Here is a 15,990-nt window from a genome sequence, read left to right on the forward strand (position 1 = left end):
CTCAGCTGCAGGGACTGACGCGCTCAGAGGGCTGGGACTGCTCGTGTCTGAAGTGTCTGGCACTTGGTTACAACCCTCTGCATCCAACGGCCGCCACCTGGTCCCGGAACACCACCCTCTACCACAGAAAGTCTTTGTACTCAGGTGAGGGGAAGGGGCCAGGGTGGGGGCCATTACTAGCTGGACACACAAGGTCAGGCTTCTAGTCTGGTCTCTGCAGCCCTGGGCACGTAGCTGAGCCCCTCTGAGCCTCCATTTTGTCCCCCGAATGGGGTAGTAACCTCCCTGTCTTTCTCCTGGGCCAAGTGGCATTCAGAGGCCCACAGGTACCCCAAGCAGTGAGACTGTGCAAGGCTGTGCCCAGCAGTGGGCAGTGTGGGCCAGGCTCCCCGAGGCCTCTCACCTCCCAGAAACTGTGTCCCCAAGCCTCGCAGCTTTGTTCCCTGCCACAGCCAGGGCTGCCCAGGGTGCTGCACCATGGGTTGTGTCTGGGGCCAGGTCTTGACCCCGGAGAGGGACAGAGAGCTGCTTGAGCCGCCCAGATGTCGGGGTGACGCCACGGCCACTCCAGGGCAGGTTGGGTAGCCACCAGGTCTCTCCTGCAGCTGCCTGTGGGGACTCACTGGGACCGCCGCTTCCTTCCCTGTAACTCAAGAGATCTGTTCATTGAAGACACCACACCCCAAGTCAGAGCCTGTGGGTCCCCTGAGCCCCAACCAGTGATAAGAAAGACCTAGGTCCCCCTCAGGCAGCTCCCTTTTGTTCCAAGGATGTGTTATTTATGGGATTGTGCCCCTCCCCAAAGACGGAGAGGCGCAGCTGTAGCCCAGCTCAGGTTGCCTGCCCTGTAAGGCGCATACCCTGCGTGGCCCTGGACGGCACGCTCCCAGTCTGTGCCCCTCGGCCAAGGCTGGCTGGGGGAGACAGTGGGGCTGGCCTCGTCGCTTCCTGTCTCCTCTCCAGCTTGTTCCAGACCTGCTGCTCGTGACCCCCGCGCCTTCAAGCCAGAACGACCTGTGCACATTGCACGGCCATGGGCCCCAGAGCAGGTAGGACGACTCCCCTCACAGAAGGGGCTCCCCGGGGCAGCATGATGGCGGATGAGGAGGGTGCTCACGCTCCAGCCACCATGTCCTCCTGAACCCGCAGTCAGGGGTCCTAACCCAGGGGTGCCCCGCTCTGGCCAGCTGAGGGGCGGGGGAAGAAAAGAAGAAAGGCAGGCAGGGCACTGGGCCTGGGTGTCCAGGAGGGGACAAAGCAGGAACAAGAGAGGTCATGGCTAGAAGGGGCTCAGGAGGAAGTGGTAGTTGACCCCTAGTCCCTCTGCTTAGAGGTCTTGTGGCTCAGACTGTGAGGACAGAGCCATGAAGATAGAAGGTACAAGTACATGGGTACACTCTGTACATCACACACGTACAGCATCACACAATGTGTGGACACTGGCAGGCACAGGTACAGACAATCACATATGCGTGCACATGCTTTCAAGCACACAAAAAGGCACATACCACCAGCTATACATGGGTGCACATCACACATGTACACTGCCATTCCATCAGACATGTAGGTGTGCTATATTAGGCATATCAGGCAAGCCTGCCATGACAGGCATGTACATGCCACCACACATGTGTGCGCATCACATGTGCATACTATTAGGAACACACACATATCGTGCCAGACACATAGATAGCCAGATGGTGTACATACTGTCACACGCATGATCACCTGGTCAGACACACATACCACTGCTCAGGCCTAGACTGCTACACACAGGTGACCAAAGCCACACAGCTTTCGAGGTCTCCACTTTGGGGCAGTCACAGACCCACCCGGGACACAGGGATCCTGCACATGTGCTCCCCCTCAGGCAGGACTCAGCCTCTCAAGGGCTGGTGGCTGTTTACAGCCTATTCTGTTCCAGGTACCCTGGTGAGCCTGGGTCTCATCCTGTCCGTGTGGCTCACTGTCTACTGCTCTCGTCCCCAGGCTGAGGGCTTCTCCCAGGAAGGGCTGGAAGCCAGCAGCGCCAACCTGTGGGCCAAGTAAGTGCCGGCCCCTCCCGCAGGCTCTGCATCCACAAACCGTGTTTTCTGCAGCTGATTCCCTGGCAGGCCTGGGCGAGGGGGGTGAAAAGGAGGGACTACCTCAAGGATCTGCGCACGACGGCCCAGGCGCGGCTGTGGCACGACCGCTGACTCCTGCCTCTGAACTGAGGAACCTGGCCCTGCCTGCCCAGGTCATTCACCCACCTTGTCCTGAGGTGGCTCAGAGTTTGGCGTCCCGCATCAGAATCATGTCTGCATGGCTGTCAGCGGGTGCCCAGGTCATCACAGCTGGCTAAGGCGAGGGTCCCTCCCGAGCCCCCCAGTGCTCACACTGCTCCCCGTGGCCTGGCAGGCAATCCCTGCTCATCCGGAGCCCTCATACTTCCTTATACCCCAAGACCTTGCTGCCCTCTCAATCCCCGAACAGACTCCGCACCATTTCTGCGCACTTTCCGGGGGTTTCATGCTTAGGCTCAGCTGTCCTCTCCTTCCCTGGGGGGCTGGAGGTCACTGATCAGCCATCAATCAATTCATCAATCAGTTGACTGACATGGCAAGGTTGAGGCCCAAGTTGGACCAGCTGGGCCCAAGTTAAAATCCCAAGAGACCCCCTCCTCGTGCACAAATTATATTAGACTCACACCATGAGGAAGGCTCAGCAAAGAGATGCAACTGGCTGCCGTGGCCCAGCAGATACCCAGGCCACATCTTCAAACCCTCAGCCATTGCCGGGACCGGCTCGGGAAGAAGCAAAGACCCAGCATCTGGGCAGGGGACACTCCTGCTCATAGCTCAGAGCCTGAACTGGGTACTTACAGGAGGGAGGGAGGGAGAAAGTGAAGCAGGAGTCTTGCCTCTGTCAAGGCCTTGCCTGCCACACTTTCTGTGTCTCATTCCTTCAGTGTTGGGAGTCTGACCTCCATTCTGCATGCTGCAGTCTGGACGGCCCCTTCTGCCCCCACCTCCACCCCTCACCACCTGCTTCCTTCTGCTCAGTGCTAACGCCTCCCTCCTGAAAGGCTTCTGGTGCCAGCCAGCCAGCCAGCTGTCCCGGGACCAGCTCTCAGCTCTGATCAGGAGGATGACGTTGCAGCAGGTGCCCCTCAAAGCCTGGCAGGTAAGAAGCCCTGGTTGGCATGAGCAGGTTGGGGTGTCAAGGGCAAGAACAGGCTCCCAGGAAAAAGGGCCTGGAGATGGGTAGGAAGGGAGAGTGTCCCCAGCAGAAGACACAGGCCAGTAAGGGCCGGGACCATTCAGCCAGGACACAGTATGCTCACCGGCAGTACTAGAGCCGTACTGGAGACGCTGTACACGGTTGTCTCTGAGCCAAACTGCCAATTTCACAGCCACCTAAGAGGTCTCTTAGGCTGACTCCGAGATGAGAGAGCCTGCCAGCCCCCTTGGGTGGTTTCCTGTACGCCCCTCTTTGGATCATATCTAGGACTCCTTAGCCAGTCGCCCACAGACCCCAGCCTCCTGTTCTTGGTTGGGTGAGGGCTTGGCCACCTGGCCTGTGCTGGCCCCCTCCTGCCTCCATCTGCCACATGGTGCCCTCCTGAGGCCCTCGGGCCCCTGAGGTAGATCTTCCAGCCTGCCGGCCTTTCCCCAGGTTGGGCCATGAAAGGGGCCAGCTGAGCTCACCTCGACTCACAGCTGACCTAAGTGTAGCCTGCCCTGAGCTGGAAGGAAAGAAGGAAGGGAGGAAGGGAAGGAGGAAGAAAGTCAGTCTGTCTCATTATAAAGTTAGTATAAGACTAGTAACAAAAGGAAGACACTTACACACAAAAAAGAAGAAACAGAAAAAAAGAAAGAAAAAAAAACTAGTAATAATTTTTTTTATCCTCATCTGAGGATATGCTTTTCATTGATTTCAGAGAGAGAGGACGCAGAGGGGAGGGTGAGAAACATTGATGTGAAAGAGAAACATCAATCAGTTGCCTCCCACATGCACCCCAACCAGGGCTCAAACCCACAAGCTAGGTATGTGCCCTGACTAAGAATCGAACCCGCAACCTTTTGGTGAACAGGACAATGCTCCAACCAACTGAGCCACTTGGCCAGGGCAAAACTAGTAATAAATTTTAAGTAACCCTCAAGTAGGCCAGATGGGACAAGAATTTTGGGCAGGTGGCATTGGGATGAGGTTCCATGGTGCCGCGGGGCTGGGGATAAGCAGAGGGCCTGCATGCTGGCCTGGGCTGGGGTGGGCGTGCAGGGGTGGTAACGTTCAGGCTGGGTTTGACCCATTCTGAGGCCATTCTGATGTGGAGACTGAGGCAGGCAGAGGAAGACATCAAGTTCAGGTGACACAGAGCAGGCAGGCGGGAGGAGGAAACTGGGTGGATGTGGGGACAGGAGTAGGGGGCGGGTACCATGGCAGAGAGGAGAGGGCTGGGCAAGCGAGTGATGCATCATACACCCTATCCAGCTCTGCTGCCTGGCCAACCTGGCCGCCCTGCATGGCCTCCAGGGTGACTTTTTGCTCCACCCGCCTGACCTGTTGCTCTTCTACAAGTGAGTGTCCCGCACCATCCCACCCAACGTCCAGCAGAATAAGCATGTTTCTCTGGGTCCCTGGAACCCCAGCCCCTCAGGGGCACCTGGGCCACCCCAGAGGACCCCTGGCTGGCCCCACCCTCCCAACAGTCCCCCACCTGCCTGCAGCCTGGGGCAGGTAAGGGAAGCCGACTGTCGGGCCTTCACTCGCCGTGCCGCCCTGGGGGACACTGAGCTGCTGGCCAACCTACCTGACCAGAGGGCCGCCCTGCAGCGTGCAGCCTTAGCCTGCCTGGTAGGCTCTGGGGCAGGGCAGGACGGGTGGAAGGGTCGGGGGCCTGGCTCTCGCTAACCTGCTATTCTGCAGGGTGGGCCCCACCGACAGCTCAGTGCCTCAGACCTGCTTCTCCTTGGGATCCTCGTGTGTGACATGGATGCGTCCAGCATCCTGGCCTCGGACCCCCATGTGCTGCAGAACCTGCAGCGCTGCCCCTGGCTGACCGCTGCCCAGCAGGCTGCTCTCAACACACTACTGGCCAGTGGGAGGACCACGCTTGGGTGAGTGGGGGCCCTAATCCCCTCTGCCCAGGCCTCCCCTCCCGGAGATGAGACGAGAGGCAGTCTGGGGTTTGGGCTCAGGAGTTCCCCTAATTCCAGAGCCCTGCTGACCTCCAGTTTCTGATGCAGCTCACAGCCCTTCTCTGACCTTATAGCCTTTGAGGCACATAGGTGTGGGCTGCTACCAACATCCACTGGGCCTTTCAATCCCCCTGCCCCGAAGCCTGGGGGGTAGAGCCTGTCCTGGGTAGACAAGGTGTCCCACCATGTCAAGCCCGGGGAATTTGCACTCAGGGAAAGGCAGGTGGCCTCCAGGGGCTGAGTTCCTGCTCCAGACCCAAACACAACCCCCTCTTTCCACACTCCAGGCCCCCCGTCTCCTGGAACCTGGAGGGGCTGCAGGCTCTGGGACTGCTGGCCACCTACATCAGCCCCAGCCTGTGGGTGCAGGTGCAGGAGGTAGGATAGCGCCCTGGGGTAAGGAGGGGGGACTAAACGAGCCCTACTTGTAGTGAGGAGGGTCCAGGCGACCATTCACCAGCCTGTTCAGGCCTGAGGGTTGCTCACCACACAGCCACTCTAATGCCCAAGTGGTGTCCCCAGTCACCTGTCACAGGGTTTTTATCTGGGGGGGGGGGGGGGAGGGGAGAAACCAGGTGGCTCCAGGGCGTGGAGTCTCCAGCACCCCCTGCCAGGCTGTGGGCCTGGACTTCTTTGGCAGCATGGTGGCCGCGTGCCGGGCAAGGCGGCTCAGCCAGCGTGACGCCAGGCGCTTTGTCACCAGCTTCCTTGAGGCTGAGGCCAAGGCCAAGTCAACGTCCTCACGGCCCAAGAGGGGCACAGGTCAGTGTGGCGGTCACTGTGGCCTGGGGGCACCAGTTTGTACTCCTGACTCGGGGGTGGGAGCACCCAGTGCACGGCCCTACCTGCTACTGTACCTCCCGAGCTTGGCCCAGGCATCTGTGTCCAGCACGGGCAGTCATGGGCTGTGGGGTTGGGCTTCCGGGCCAGGGCCTGGCTAGGAGTTGAGGTCAATGTCAGGCTTGACTCGGTCTACCCAGAGCCAGGTTCTAGGCTAGAGGTCAAGCTTCGGGAGAGAGTCAAGAGTGGGTCAGGGTTAGGAAGAAGGAAGAGCCCTAAGTCAGCAGCAGTGGCTGGCTCAGGCCGTCGCTGAGCAGCCAGGTCATCAACCCCAGCCCACCCCCAGCCACAGTGAGACCCTGCATTCAAGGCAACATCACAGCAGCCACGCTGCAGGATGACCTCTTCCTGGTGCGCTATGACTGCTCAGAGCTGGAGTCCTGCCTGGGCAGCCAAGTGCTCGAGGCCAACCTGGACCCCCTGCTCCAGCACCCGCTGCCTGCTGAGTGCCAGCAAATCATCAAGGCCAAGCTGGCTCAGGTGTGCCGAGCACCGGGTGGAGGCAGGCGGGTGGGGGACACTGGGGGTGGGGCCTGACCTTCTTGCCCGCATCAGATCTACCCGAGCAGCATCCCAGAAGAGCAGCTTCGGCTCATCACCTCACTGGTCTACCTGTACTCTCACACGGAGATCGGCCAGTGGAACATCACATCTAGGGAAACAGTCATGGCCCTGCTGGCCTCAGACGTGGCCCTGGAGAACCAGACAGAGGTGAGAGCGGTAGGGGTGGGGCAGGTGGCAAGATGGGGGGTAGGGGAGCCCACTGACCCTGGTCCCAACAACCCCAGCCCCACCAACTCCGGTCCTGTCCCCAGGCCATCCTGCAGAAGTTCCTGGACCACAAAGGCAATATCACCAGTGCACTGCTCGTGGCTATTGGGGGCTCCCGCCTCTGCTGGATGAGCCCCCTGCAGATCCAGGCTATCCAGCCCTCAGAGTTCCGGTGAGCCCAACCAGCGGCACGCTCCCTGCGCCTTGGGGTCAGCTCCACTGCTCACCAAGGAGAATTAGAGGGGAGGCTGAGGCTCAGGAGCGGTCCGGGCCAGGCCACCGCAGGTGTGTTAGTTTCCTACAGCTGCCAAAACAAAGTACCTCAAACTGAGTTTTAGAAGAACAGAGGTGTATTCTCACGCAGCCTGGAGGCCAGAAGTCTGGGATTAAGGCGTCAGCAGGGCCGGGCTCCCCCTGAAACTTGTAGCAGAGGTTTCTTCCTGCCTCTTCCAACTTGTGTTGCCGGCAATGCTTGGCCTTTCTTGGCTCCTGGCCTTGTCACCCCATCTCTGCCTCTATCGCCACCACATGGCTGTCTCCCCTCCAGCCTGGGCCTGGGCCTAAGTTTCCTTCTCCTCTGATACCGGGCGTTAGATTTTAAGGGTTAGGTGAGATTTTAACCAAATTTGTTAGGACCTTGCCTTACTTTGATTACATCTATAAATAGGAAAGACCCTATTTCCAAATAAGGTCACATTCTGAGGTTTTGGGTGGACGATAAATTTTGGGGAAACACTATCAGCCCAATACAAGAGGACAAGAGGACCGCCGTAGTGTAGGGAGAGAGGGCCAGACCCAGCCAACCAGAGAACAAGGGGCTCCCAGCCTGCCCCTCAGCCTCGCCCCCTCCCCAGGCTGGCCGGTGCCCTGGACATCTCCTCCTGCCCCCAGAGCCGGAAGGACGTGCTCTATTCCAAGGCCCGAGAGGTCTTCAGCAGCGCCAGGACCATGGCTGCCTACTACCACTTCATACGCCCCTACCTTGGTGAGACCCCGCCCTGTGTGCAGACACCTTTCCTCTAGAAGCCCCCACCCTGCCCCCTCCCACCACTTCCGCCCCTCAGGTGGTGCCCCCTTGGAGGATCTGCAGCACCTGGCCCAGGCCAACGTCTCCATGGACATCCACACCTTTACCAACCTGAACCCCCGCGTGCTGCAGGTGTGCTCTGGGGGCTGCCCCGGGGGGAGCAGGGCAGGCTGGCCAAGACAGGGGAGCCCCAGGCCATGGGTCCACAGGGACCCCAAAGTGGGCCCCAGGTCACTTCTCCAGGCTGATTTTGCCAGGTCTCACCCTGGTGCTCACTCCTTGGGTGAGCACTCCTGAGTCTCCCCTTGGCCCCAAAGCCGGGCCCCTTCATGACTCTCTGTCCCTTCCCACATGGCCCCCTCACTTCCCTTGAAGAGCCTAAGCGTCGACGATGTGACGATGCTGCTCGGCCAGAACGTGGGGGACCTGCAGAAAGCGCGCAGCCACCCGACCATCAGCTCCTGGCTCCGCAGCCTGAACAGGTTGGCTCTGGGCAAGCTGGGCCTGGACACGGACCCCGCTGGCCCCACCGGCCCCACCCCCTCGACCACTGGGACTCACAACACAACTCCCTGGGTGTCCCCTCCAGTCTCCACATCCAGCGGGTCTGGAAACGACGCCCCCACCTCAGGTACAGCCTCACACCCAGGCCCTGCCTCTGCTTCACCTTGTCTGCCCAGAGCCTCTGTGGACCCCAAACTGCTGCTTGTGCCCAATGTCATACTCCATTGGCCAACTTTATCCACTTGCCTCTCGGGTGACCTTTGAGTGACATGCTTCACCCTGTGTCATCCATTGAGTTACTGAAGAACACAGTCGCCTCCTCCCAAACCCACGGACAGCATAAAGTAGGGGCCAAGCCCCAGGGAGGGGAAAGCTTTGAGATCTTTGTTGGGGCCCAGAGAGTGGCCACACATGGCCTTGGCTGCCCACAGGGCTAGCATGAGCCTGGAGCCCAGAAGGAGGGGTTGCCCAAGAGCTGCCGGGACAGTCCTTGGTGTGGCTTCTGGCCGGGACTGATGGGTGTTTCCTCCATGTTCCACCTACAGGCAGCCCACCAGCCCACCTGAGGTATCTGCCACTTGCCATGGCCTTGCCCTACAGCCTCCTGTGGCTGCTGTATTGGGACACCCTTTGTCTCTATTGGTGGGGCCCTTTTGGGACTGCTCACCGGGCACCTGCACAATGGCTTCCAAAGACAGCAATGTGCTGGCAGCACATGCAGGAAAATTGGGGCTGGTAGGTGGAGCTGGACGCCAGCCCAGGCCAAGATGCAGGCCCCAGGCCCAGGGAACCTGGCCATATCCCACAGCCTAGGAGCCTGCAGGGCGGGTCCCTACCCACAGCCAGCTCCTAGGACCTGAAGCTGGACTGAGGACCTGGGCAGAGCTGTGACTACCGGGTCACCTGGGCCAGCTGAGGTAGATGCTGCCCTGGCCCTCTGGTCTCCTTCAGGATAAAGAAACGGGGTTGGGAAGGGGGACGCCACGGCACTTCACTGATTTTAATAAAGGACAAGGTGGTCTTCCTGGGTGTGTCCTGTTGCTCTGGATCCGAAGGGCACAGAGACCCTTTTAGTCTGGAAAAAGGTCTCTCACCCGCCATCTCCTGGAGAGTCACCAAGGCCACCCTCGGTGTGATGGCCTCGCCTCAGGAGAGACGGGGGCAATGGAACAGCATCCGAGGGCCGCAGCGCTCCCCCAACCCCTGCCTGGAGTCCCCGCCCTGCCCCTCTTTCCAAGTACAAACTGGAGGGGCCGCAACTCAGGGAGTCATGTCCACAGGGTTACAGCCCTCAGGCCCCCCACCTCTCAGAATACCGCAGCCAATCAGGGCCCAGAACCCCAGAGCTGTCAACCCCCACCCTGCCCCTCAGAACACCTTAGTCATAAGGACCTCCTGCCCTGTCCCCAGATCTCCACACGTCACCTCTTCAGAGGAGGAACGTGTTCTCTTTTATTGAGCTCCAGCCCCCCAGGGTGAGGCAGGGACCACCAGGCCTGCTCCCCTGGGTGGGAGTCTCCACAGCAGGGCCCAGTTCAGCATCCAGAGCACCCTGTTCCGTGCAGGATTGAGGCCAGGAGAAGAGGTGGGATCATAATGAACACAGGTCCAGGTCCAAGGAGGTGGGGTCCCCCTGAGAGGGCCTCTGCACAGAGAAGGGGTAACTCAGACCCTCCACCTCACTCTGCCCCCGCTCCACCCAGCCGGCCACCCCAGCCTACCTCGAGAGTTGAGGTCTAGGACCACATAGCCGTTGGGGATGCCACCACGGAGTCCCAGCCCCAGGCTGTCCAGATCGTTCTGCCGTTGTCGGACAACCCAGTCCCACACAGGGCTGTTTCCCTCCTCTGCCTTCAGGCCTTCCAGGTTTGGACCCAGAAGGTTTTGCACCTCAGCAATGGTCAGCGGCTGCCAGAGCACCCAGGCAGCTGTCAGGGTCTCCCTGCCTCTGCCCAGAAGGCTGCTGGACTCTGCCCTGTCCAAGCCCCCGATACTTCTCTAGCCCACAGACCCTGACTCAGCACCTCTACTTTGGAGCTGGTCCGGGCTCAAGAGCTTCTCCTCCCAAGACCCCGCCCTCTCAGTGTCCCCGCCCATCCACGGACAAGCCCTTCTCCGTGGGTGGGCCTCCCTTCCCACGGTTGGTTTCGCCTTCCAGTGGCCCCGCCCCTCTGGTGGTCATACCAGCAAGGCTTCCTTCCGTAGCTTCTTGAACGTGGCCATGTCCATGCTTACATTCTGTGGAATGAGAGCCCGCAAGTCCTCCGTGGAGGCCGCACCTGTGCCCAGGGAGAGGGGCCCTAGGCATGAGACCTCGCAATGCTACCCCAACTCTCACCCTCTGAACACAAGCTCTAGGAAGCCCACTTCCTTTACCCAGAGTCCCTTTTCCTAAGGAATCCCGGGACCCTGGTTCACCTGGTGACCGTGTGGCTCTCCCAGTCTGGGGAGAGGCTGGGAGTGGTCAAGTGCCTAAGCAGGGGTCAGAACTCACGGGACCTCAGCTTATACACACTTCGAAGGATGGAGGGCACCCTGATCCCTGGTCAGAACACCAGAGCGAAGGCCAGGAGTTGGGAAGCTGCCAGCACCTATGGGGACCTCAGGCAACCCACTACCCCACGTCCTCCTGGCTCACCCAGGAACGGCTTGATTCTCACAAAGTACATGGACCCGCTCATGTTCTGGAAAGCGACGCGGGCCTTGTGGTAGAGAACATCCATCTGCAGCGGGCGGCATGCCTCCAGGTCCTGGGGCCTGACCCCCCTGGAGAGGCAGTACAGTGCTGGGAGTGAGCCTGGAGTGCAGCACACCCACCACACCAGCAGACGCCTGGGACTCACCAAACAACATCTTGTTGCAGAAAGCCCAGCTCCTCGGGACTGAGGGAGCAGAGGTAGGCAGGATGAAATCTGGCCAGCATGTCCAGAGTGACGTTGTCCAGCTGGCCCCCTCCCACCAGATAGCGGGCAATCAGGGCAGCCACCTGTGGGAGGAGCCCAGTGAGGTGCCTTGGGGCAGGGAGAGATGTATCCCCGCAGGCCTGCACAACCTCACACGGTGTGCCCCCCGCCCCCCGCCAACAGGTGGTCACCTGAGGATCCATGTTTTGCCCTTTGCTGACTTTAAGCAGAGATTTCACTGTCTCCAAGGATGTCACATTCCACTTGTGGATGTCCTCTGGGGTGACCTCAAGGAAGAAGTAACTCAGGTTCCGGATCAGGGACTCCGGGTACCCCTGTGGGTAGAACTGCCAGGGAAATTGACAGTGAGGGCCACAGCCACTTCCCAGTTAGCTGGGGGAGGCCTTGGCACCTTGAGCAGACAGAAGCCCAAGCCATGAACTACCTGGTCCAGTTTGTGCTTTAAAATGTCAAGCTGCTGGTAGGTGAAGGGAACTGCATTCACCCGGTCCATTTGCTCAGCCAGCAAGGCCCCGTTCACACAGGCCTCCAGCTCCCAGTTCTCATAGAAGAAAAGGTTTTCATCCACCACGTGGACCTCCTTCCCCAGGGGGCAGGTCTTATCTACAGGGGCAGGCAGGGGTTAGGGGGCTGGGCTTTTCCAGACAACCTCCTCTTCTTTCCACACCCACGCTGAGACCCTGGACAAATCATGACCCTCTCCAGGCCTTAGTTTAGCCATTGGCAAAATGGGGAGATTCTGCCCACTCTCCAAGGTTTTCACAATTGAATGAACTGAGTAGCCAGAAAGGGCCACAACACTAGCAGGTGAGACCTCACAACGCCAGCCCCCACCCTCAGGTCTCACACTCAACGAGGCGGGTGCTGCACTCACTCTCTGTGCCCCGTGGGGCCCTCCGGAGGATGACGGTCAGCTCAGGCGGCTGCCCGGACAGATTCTGGAAGGTGTGTTCCTGCCATGGGGTCATGACACCCTGAGGACACGTAAGGGTTGCGGCTGAGCCATGTGTGACCCAACGTCCAAGGACGTCCACCAAGGGCCCGAAAACTCTCCCCTGTCTTCCCAGAAGGTCCTTACCCATCCCCCGTCTGCAGTCTGAGCCCTGGAAGGTAGCACCCAACCTGCAGGGAGGAACACAAGGTTCAAGGGGGCGGCTGGGGGCTTCTGGGTGTGCCTGCTGCAGGCCCTGCCATGGAGAGGAAGGAGGCAAAGCCAGCCTCTCCCAGGCCCCCAGCCCTGCACGCAGCCCACAGGTGTGGAAACACAGGGCTAGGCTCCTGTACCCTGGGATGTCACAGCCCACCATGCCCCGCCCCAGGCCAGGGCCTGCACCCCACCAGGGAGCCCAGGCCTCCCACGTCCTTTTCCTAGGACCCCACGGCTCAGGGCAGTCAGACGCCTATCCCACAAACACCCTCGCTTTGGCCTGAGCCCCATCGCGTCGCTGCCCTAACGCAGCCTTTAACCCTATGGAGCAGAGCAGGAAGAGGCATGGCTGACCACCTGCCCGAAACTCTGGCACCTGCTGAGATCTGTGACACCAGTCAGAACTCGAGCCACTCCCCAAGGACAAGGGGCTCTGTTCACAGACTGGGGAGGAGGCATGGGGCAGGTGGAGCCTTGCCTAAGGTCCCTACCCCCTAAGAATCCTTGGCTGCCCTCCCCCCGCCCCCCGTGCCCTCACCACCCACCCTTTGCAGCAGCCCACTCCCATTACTCACTGAGGCTGAGAAGCAGAAGCAGGAGGCTGCTGTGGGTGGGGGTTCTGAAGGACCCCACGGTGCGTCTCGCACTCTGCAAGGCCATGGTCTGTGGAGGACAGCCACTCTGTTGTTCCCAGCACTCACCTCCCCCACGGCCTGCCCACCGCCAGTGAAGGGGTCTCTGAGCCCCAGAGGGGCTCCAGGTCAAACCTTCTCAGGCCCCTGCAGCAGTGCCTGTACTGCCTCTAGCCCTGCTCTGGGAACCAAACAGCCGACCTGGCCTACCCTGTCTGGGAAACTGCTGCCAGGGCGTGTGGAGTCTGAGTCAACCCTGCCCCCATCTGTGGGGGGGATGGGCAGGCAGACGGCTGGCCCCATCCCCTCTCCTGGCAGGGCAGAGAAGGCAGAAGGTGGCAGGGGTGCCTCTGGCTCAGGCTGGCCTCAGTTTCCCCATTGGCACCTGGGGAACTAAGCAGTTCGGGGCTGGGAGTCCTGCTGAGCATCCCCCTCCAACCCAGGGCACGGCCATCTACACTCACAGCTGCAGGCGCTGGCCTTTTTACACACCCAGCACCCTGATAGGTGGACAAAGCTGGGTGGGGCCCACCTCCTGGTTTCCCAGCTGAAGTCCCTCTCAAAACAGAGGCTTGGGTGGGTGCCAGAGGGCGAAGCTGCCTCCCACTTGCCAGCCCCTTGGGTGAGACAGTGAGTGGATAGGCGTTCCTGTGGGGGTGAGAGATCCCCTTGCACTTTTTACAGTGGGGAGCTGGGTAGGATGGGCTGTCCCAGGTAGGGCTGGGTCTGAAAGAGACCAGGCCACCTCTACACTTGCCCCTCCCAGGGAGGCTCAGAGCTGGAGGCTGCTGTGGCCCGGTGGAGCAGAGCCCACCCTCCCCCAAAACTTTGCCCAGGCCTGTGTCAGCCCCACCCCTGGCTCAGAAATGGTGCAGGAAGCGCGGGGCGGGGGGGTGGGGGGGGCAATTCATGCTTCAGCAACCCCTTTCAGCTGTGCAAATAGCCAGCCTGCAGGGAATGTCCTGGGGAGCTGGCAAGGCCCCAGAGAATCCCTCGCCCCTCCCTAAAGGCCCCAGGGGAGGTGGGAGAAAACGAGACTCCAGACCAGAAAATTGGCAGTGAGTGGAACCAGGCAAGAGCTGCACCTCCCCCTGCTTTTCCCCGCAGCCCCCACCCAGCCCACGTAACCAGCAGCCCCCAGCACCCCAAGTGGGGCCCACGGGGAGCCTCTCTGCAAGCCACATGGGCCCTAGAATCAGCATCCTTCCCTCCCCACCCAAGGCCAGGTTGGGGCCACAAAGACACCTCGGCTGTTTTAAGGCTGCAACTTCCAAACTGGCCGGAGTGCCACGAGCAGGAGTCACGGTGTTTCAGCCAGTTCAGGGCACGGTACTTATGTCTGACACGGAAACAATTCCAGACAGTTCAGTGGGTCCCAGTCGGGGCAAGACAGGGTAAGACCTAGCACGGTCCCATTTCTGGCCCTGAGTCTTCTAAATCCAGCATCGACCTGGTCAACTGTTACCCACGAGCCACCTGCACACTCACTCAGCACCTCCTGCATGCTGAGCCCCGCTCACACGCTGGCGCTAGAGTAGAAAAGATTCAGTCTCCGGCCAGGACCCTGGATGTGGGGCCTGGCCACAGAGAGGGCTGGCCCTGACCTTGCCCTACTGTCCCTGCCCTTGCCCCTGCTACAGCCATCTGGGGTCTGAGTGGCCCATAAGCTCCTCAGAGCAGAGCATGAGATAAAGCTCACTGTGATGGAGGAATGGCCGATTCCTGCCCCCATCCAGAGAGTCACGAGCTCACAGTGCCTGGCAGGTGCTTGGCTGCAGGGCACTGGCAGAGGCTGTCCCCTGTCCCTCCTGTCCCTCCTGTCCCACGCACCTGCAGAATCTCCCACCCCACCCCAGCGTCAGTCCCCAGGGTCTGGCCCTCAAGTGATGGAATATGAGGTCAGACCACATTCCCTGCCAACCTGGAGGCCTCTCTGGAGAGTGGGCAGGGGAGCAGATTATGGGCGTAGGACAGGTCTCAGATACATGGGATGCTGTGCGTAGCCCAGGGTCTCCTAGCATGTCAGGAGCAGCTGGTACTAGGACAGAACTGAGGCTCAAAGTACCAACCTCTGAGTAGAGCATGAGAGGTGGAGTGGGGTCTGCACTGCTCCCCAGGTGCAATGGGGACTAGGGAGGGGGGATTCCACAGGTGCAGAGGCAATGGCTGCCCCACCTCCCCCCAACTTGCTTGTTTGGGGCTGGTCAGGGGCCCCTCCTGGGTTGGTCCCAGCACCAGCCTCAGCCTAATCCTTGCTCCCACCCAGAGCTGCTTGGCTGGAAGTTCCCGAAGGCGTTGACGGAGTTTTCCTGGCCCTCATCTCCCCAGGCCTGACCACACACATGACCCAGACCCCGATCGGGCCGCTATCCACACCCCAGCCCCCACGGACGAGGCTGTGGTCAGCTCTCTGTGAGCCTCAACATGGAGCTGGGTACCGGGAGACCCCTCGAAAAAACCCTGGTGTCCCCAGGTCCCTCCCCAGGGTCCAGGTAGGGCCTGCCTACGGTGGCTCTAATGTTCCAGGGTGATGGACCAAACCTGAACCTCCTCTGCCTTGGTTTCCTCAATTGGTAAATAGGTTGTCAAGAGGCCGGCAGCCTCTCCGGTCTATCAGGGAAAGAAATGAGTCCTCGCTGGTACAGCTGAGAGCGGCACTGCTCATGCTCCAGGAATGTATGGGTGGGGGCCCTGTGGAGGGGCCGCCCAGGGAGGAGAGGTGCCTCAGCCCTTCCCTCGGTGGGCGTGGAAGCTCCGGGCTGACCATCGTGTACCAGGCATGTGATGGAGCCAAGTCCTTGCTTCATGCGCTCTTACTCTCCTGTTTCTCAGGTGGAGAAACTGAGGTTCAGTGAATGACCAAAACCACACAGCACAGCCAGGGTGAGGTCTCCCAGTGGTACCCTGGTAGAGTCTCCACAGGCCACCCCACCAAGCCATTCTCTGTCGTGGCCACTCAGAG

At 60.3% G+C, this 15,990-nt stretch overlaps 2 protein-coding genes across 3 annotated transcripts; one reads left to right on the forward strand and one right to left on the reverse strand.

Moving 5' to 3' along the window:
* Window positions 1–1,033: 1,033 nt before the first annotated feature.
* LOC129081268 (mesothelin-like protein) lies at window positions 1,034–9,138 on the forward strand. Its single transcript, XM_054586769.1, is given in 16 exon segments — window positions 1,034–1,049; window positions 1,925–2,045; window positions 3,045–3,165; window positions 4,477–4,562; window positions 4,695–4,839; window positions 4,912–5,102; window positions 5,471–5,561; window positions 5,798–5,945; window positions 6,310–6,503; window positions 6,579–6,734; window positions 6,812–6,966; window positions 7,649–7,779; window positions 7,859–7,953; window positions 8,197–8,452; window positions 8,871–8,956; window positions 8,959–9,138. Coding segments are annotated over 16 exon segments (2,172 nt in total).
* Window positions 9,139–9,778: 640 nt separating this feature from the next.
* On the reverse strand, window positions 9,779–15,674 carry LOC129081269 (mesothelin-like). Of its 2 annotated transcripts, XM_054586771.1 has the most exons (12): window positions 15,570–15,636; window positions 14,274–14,367; window positions 12,972–13,059; window positions 12,328–12,371; window positions 12,124–12,223; window positions 11,674–11,852; window positions 11,420–11,575; window positions 11,169–11,311; window positions 10,964–11,091; window positions 10,510–10,604; window positions 10,047–10,233; window positions 9,779–9,970 (listed from the first exon to the last, which is right to left on the reverse strand). In XM_054586771.1, the coding sequence occupies exons 3-12, from the start codon at window positions 13,054–13,056 to the stop codon at window positions 9,861–9,863; spliced, it is 1,227 nt and encodes a 408-aa protein (XP_054442746.1). In that variant the 5' UTR covers window positions 13,057–13,059; window positions 14,274–14,367; window positions 15,570–15,636; the 3' UTR covers window positions 9,779–9,860. The 2 variants fall into 2 exon arrangements, with proteins under 2 accessions (XP_054442746.1, XP_054442745.1); XM_054586770.1 differs by lacking the exon at window positions 14,274–14,367 and having other exon boundaries at window positions 15,570–15,674.
* Between the last annotated feature and the right edge of the window lie 316 nt (window positions 15,675–15,990).

This window comes from Pteronotus mesoamericanus, unplaced genomic scaffold, assembly GCF_021234165.1.
Source record: "Pteronotus mesoamericanus isolate MK-2021 breed Mesoamerican mustached bat unplaced genomic scaffold, CSHL_Meso_final contig_947, whole genome shotgun sequence".
Lineage (NCBI taxonomy): Eukaryota > Metazoa > Chordata > Mammalia > Chiroptera > Mormoopidae > Pteronotus > Pteronotus mesoamericanus.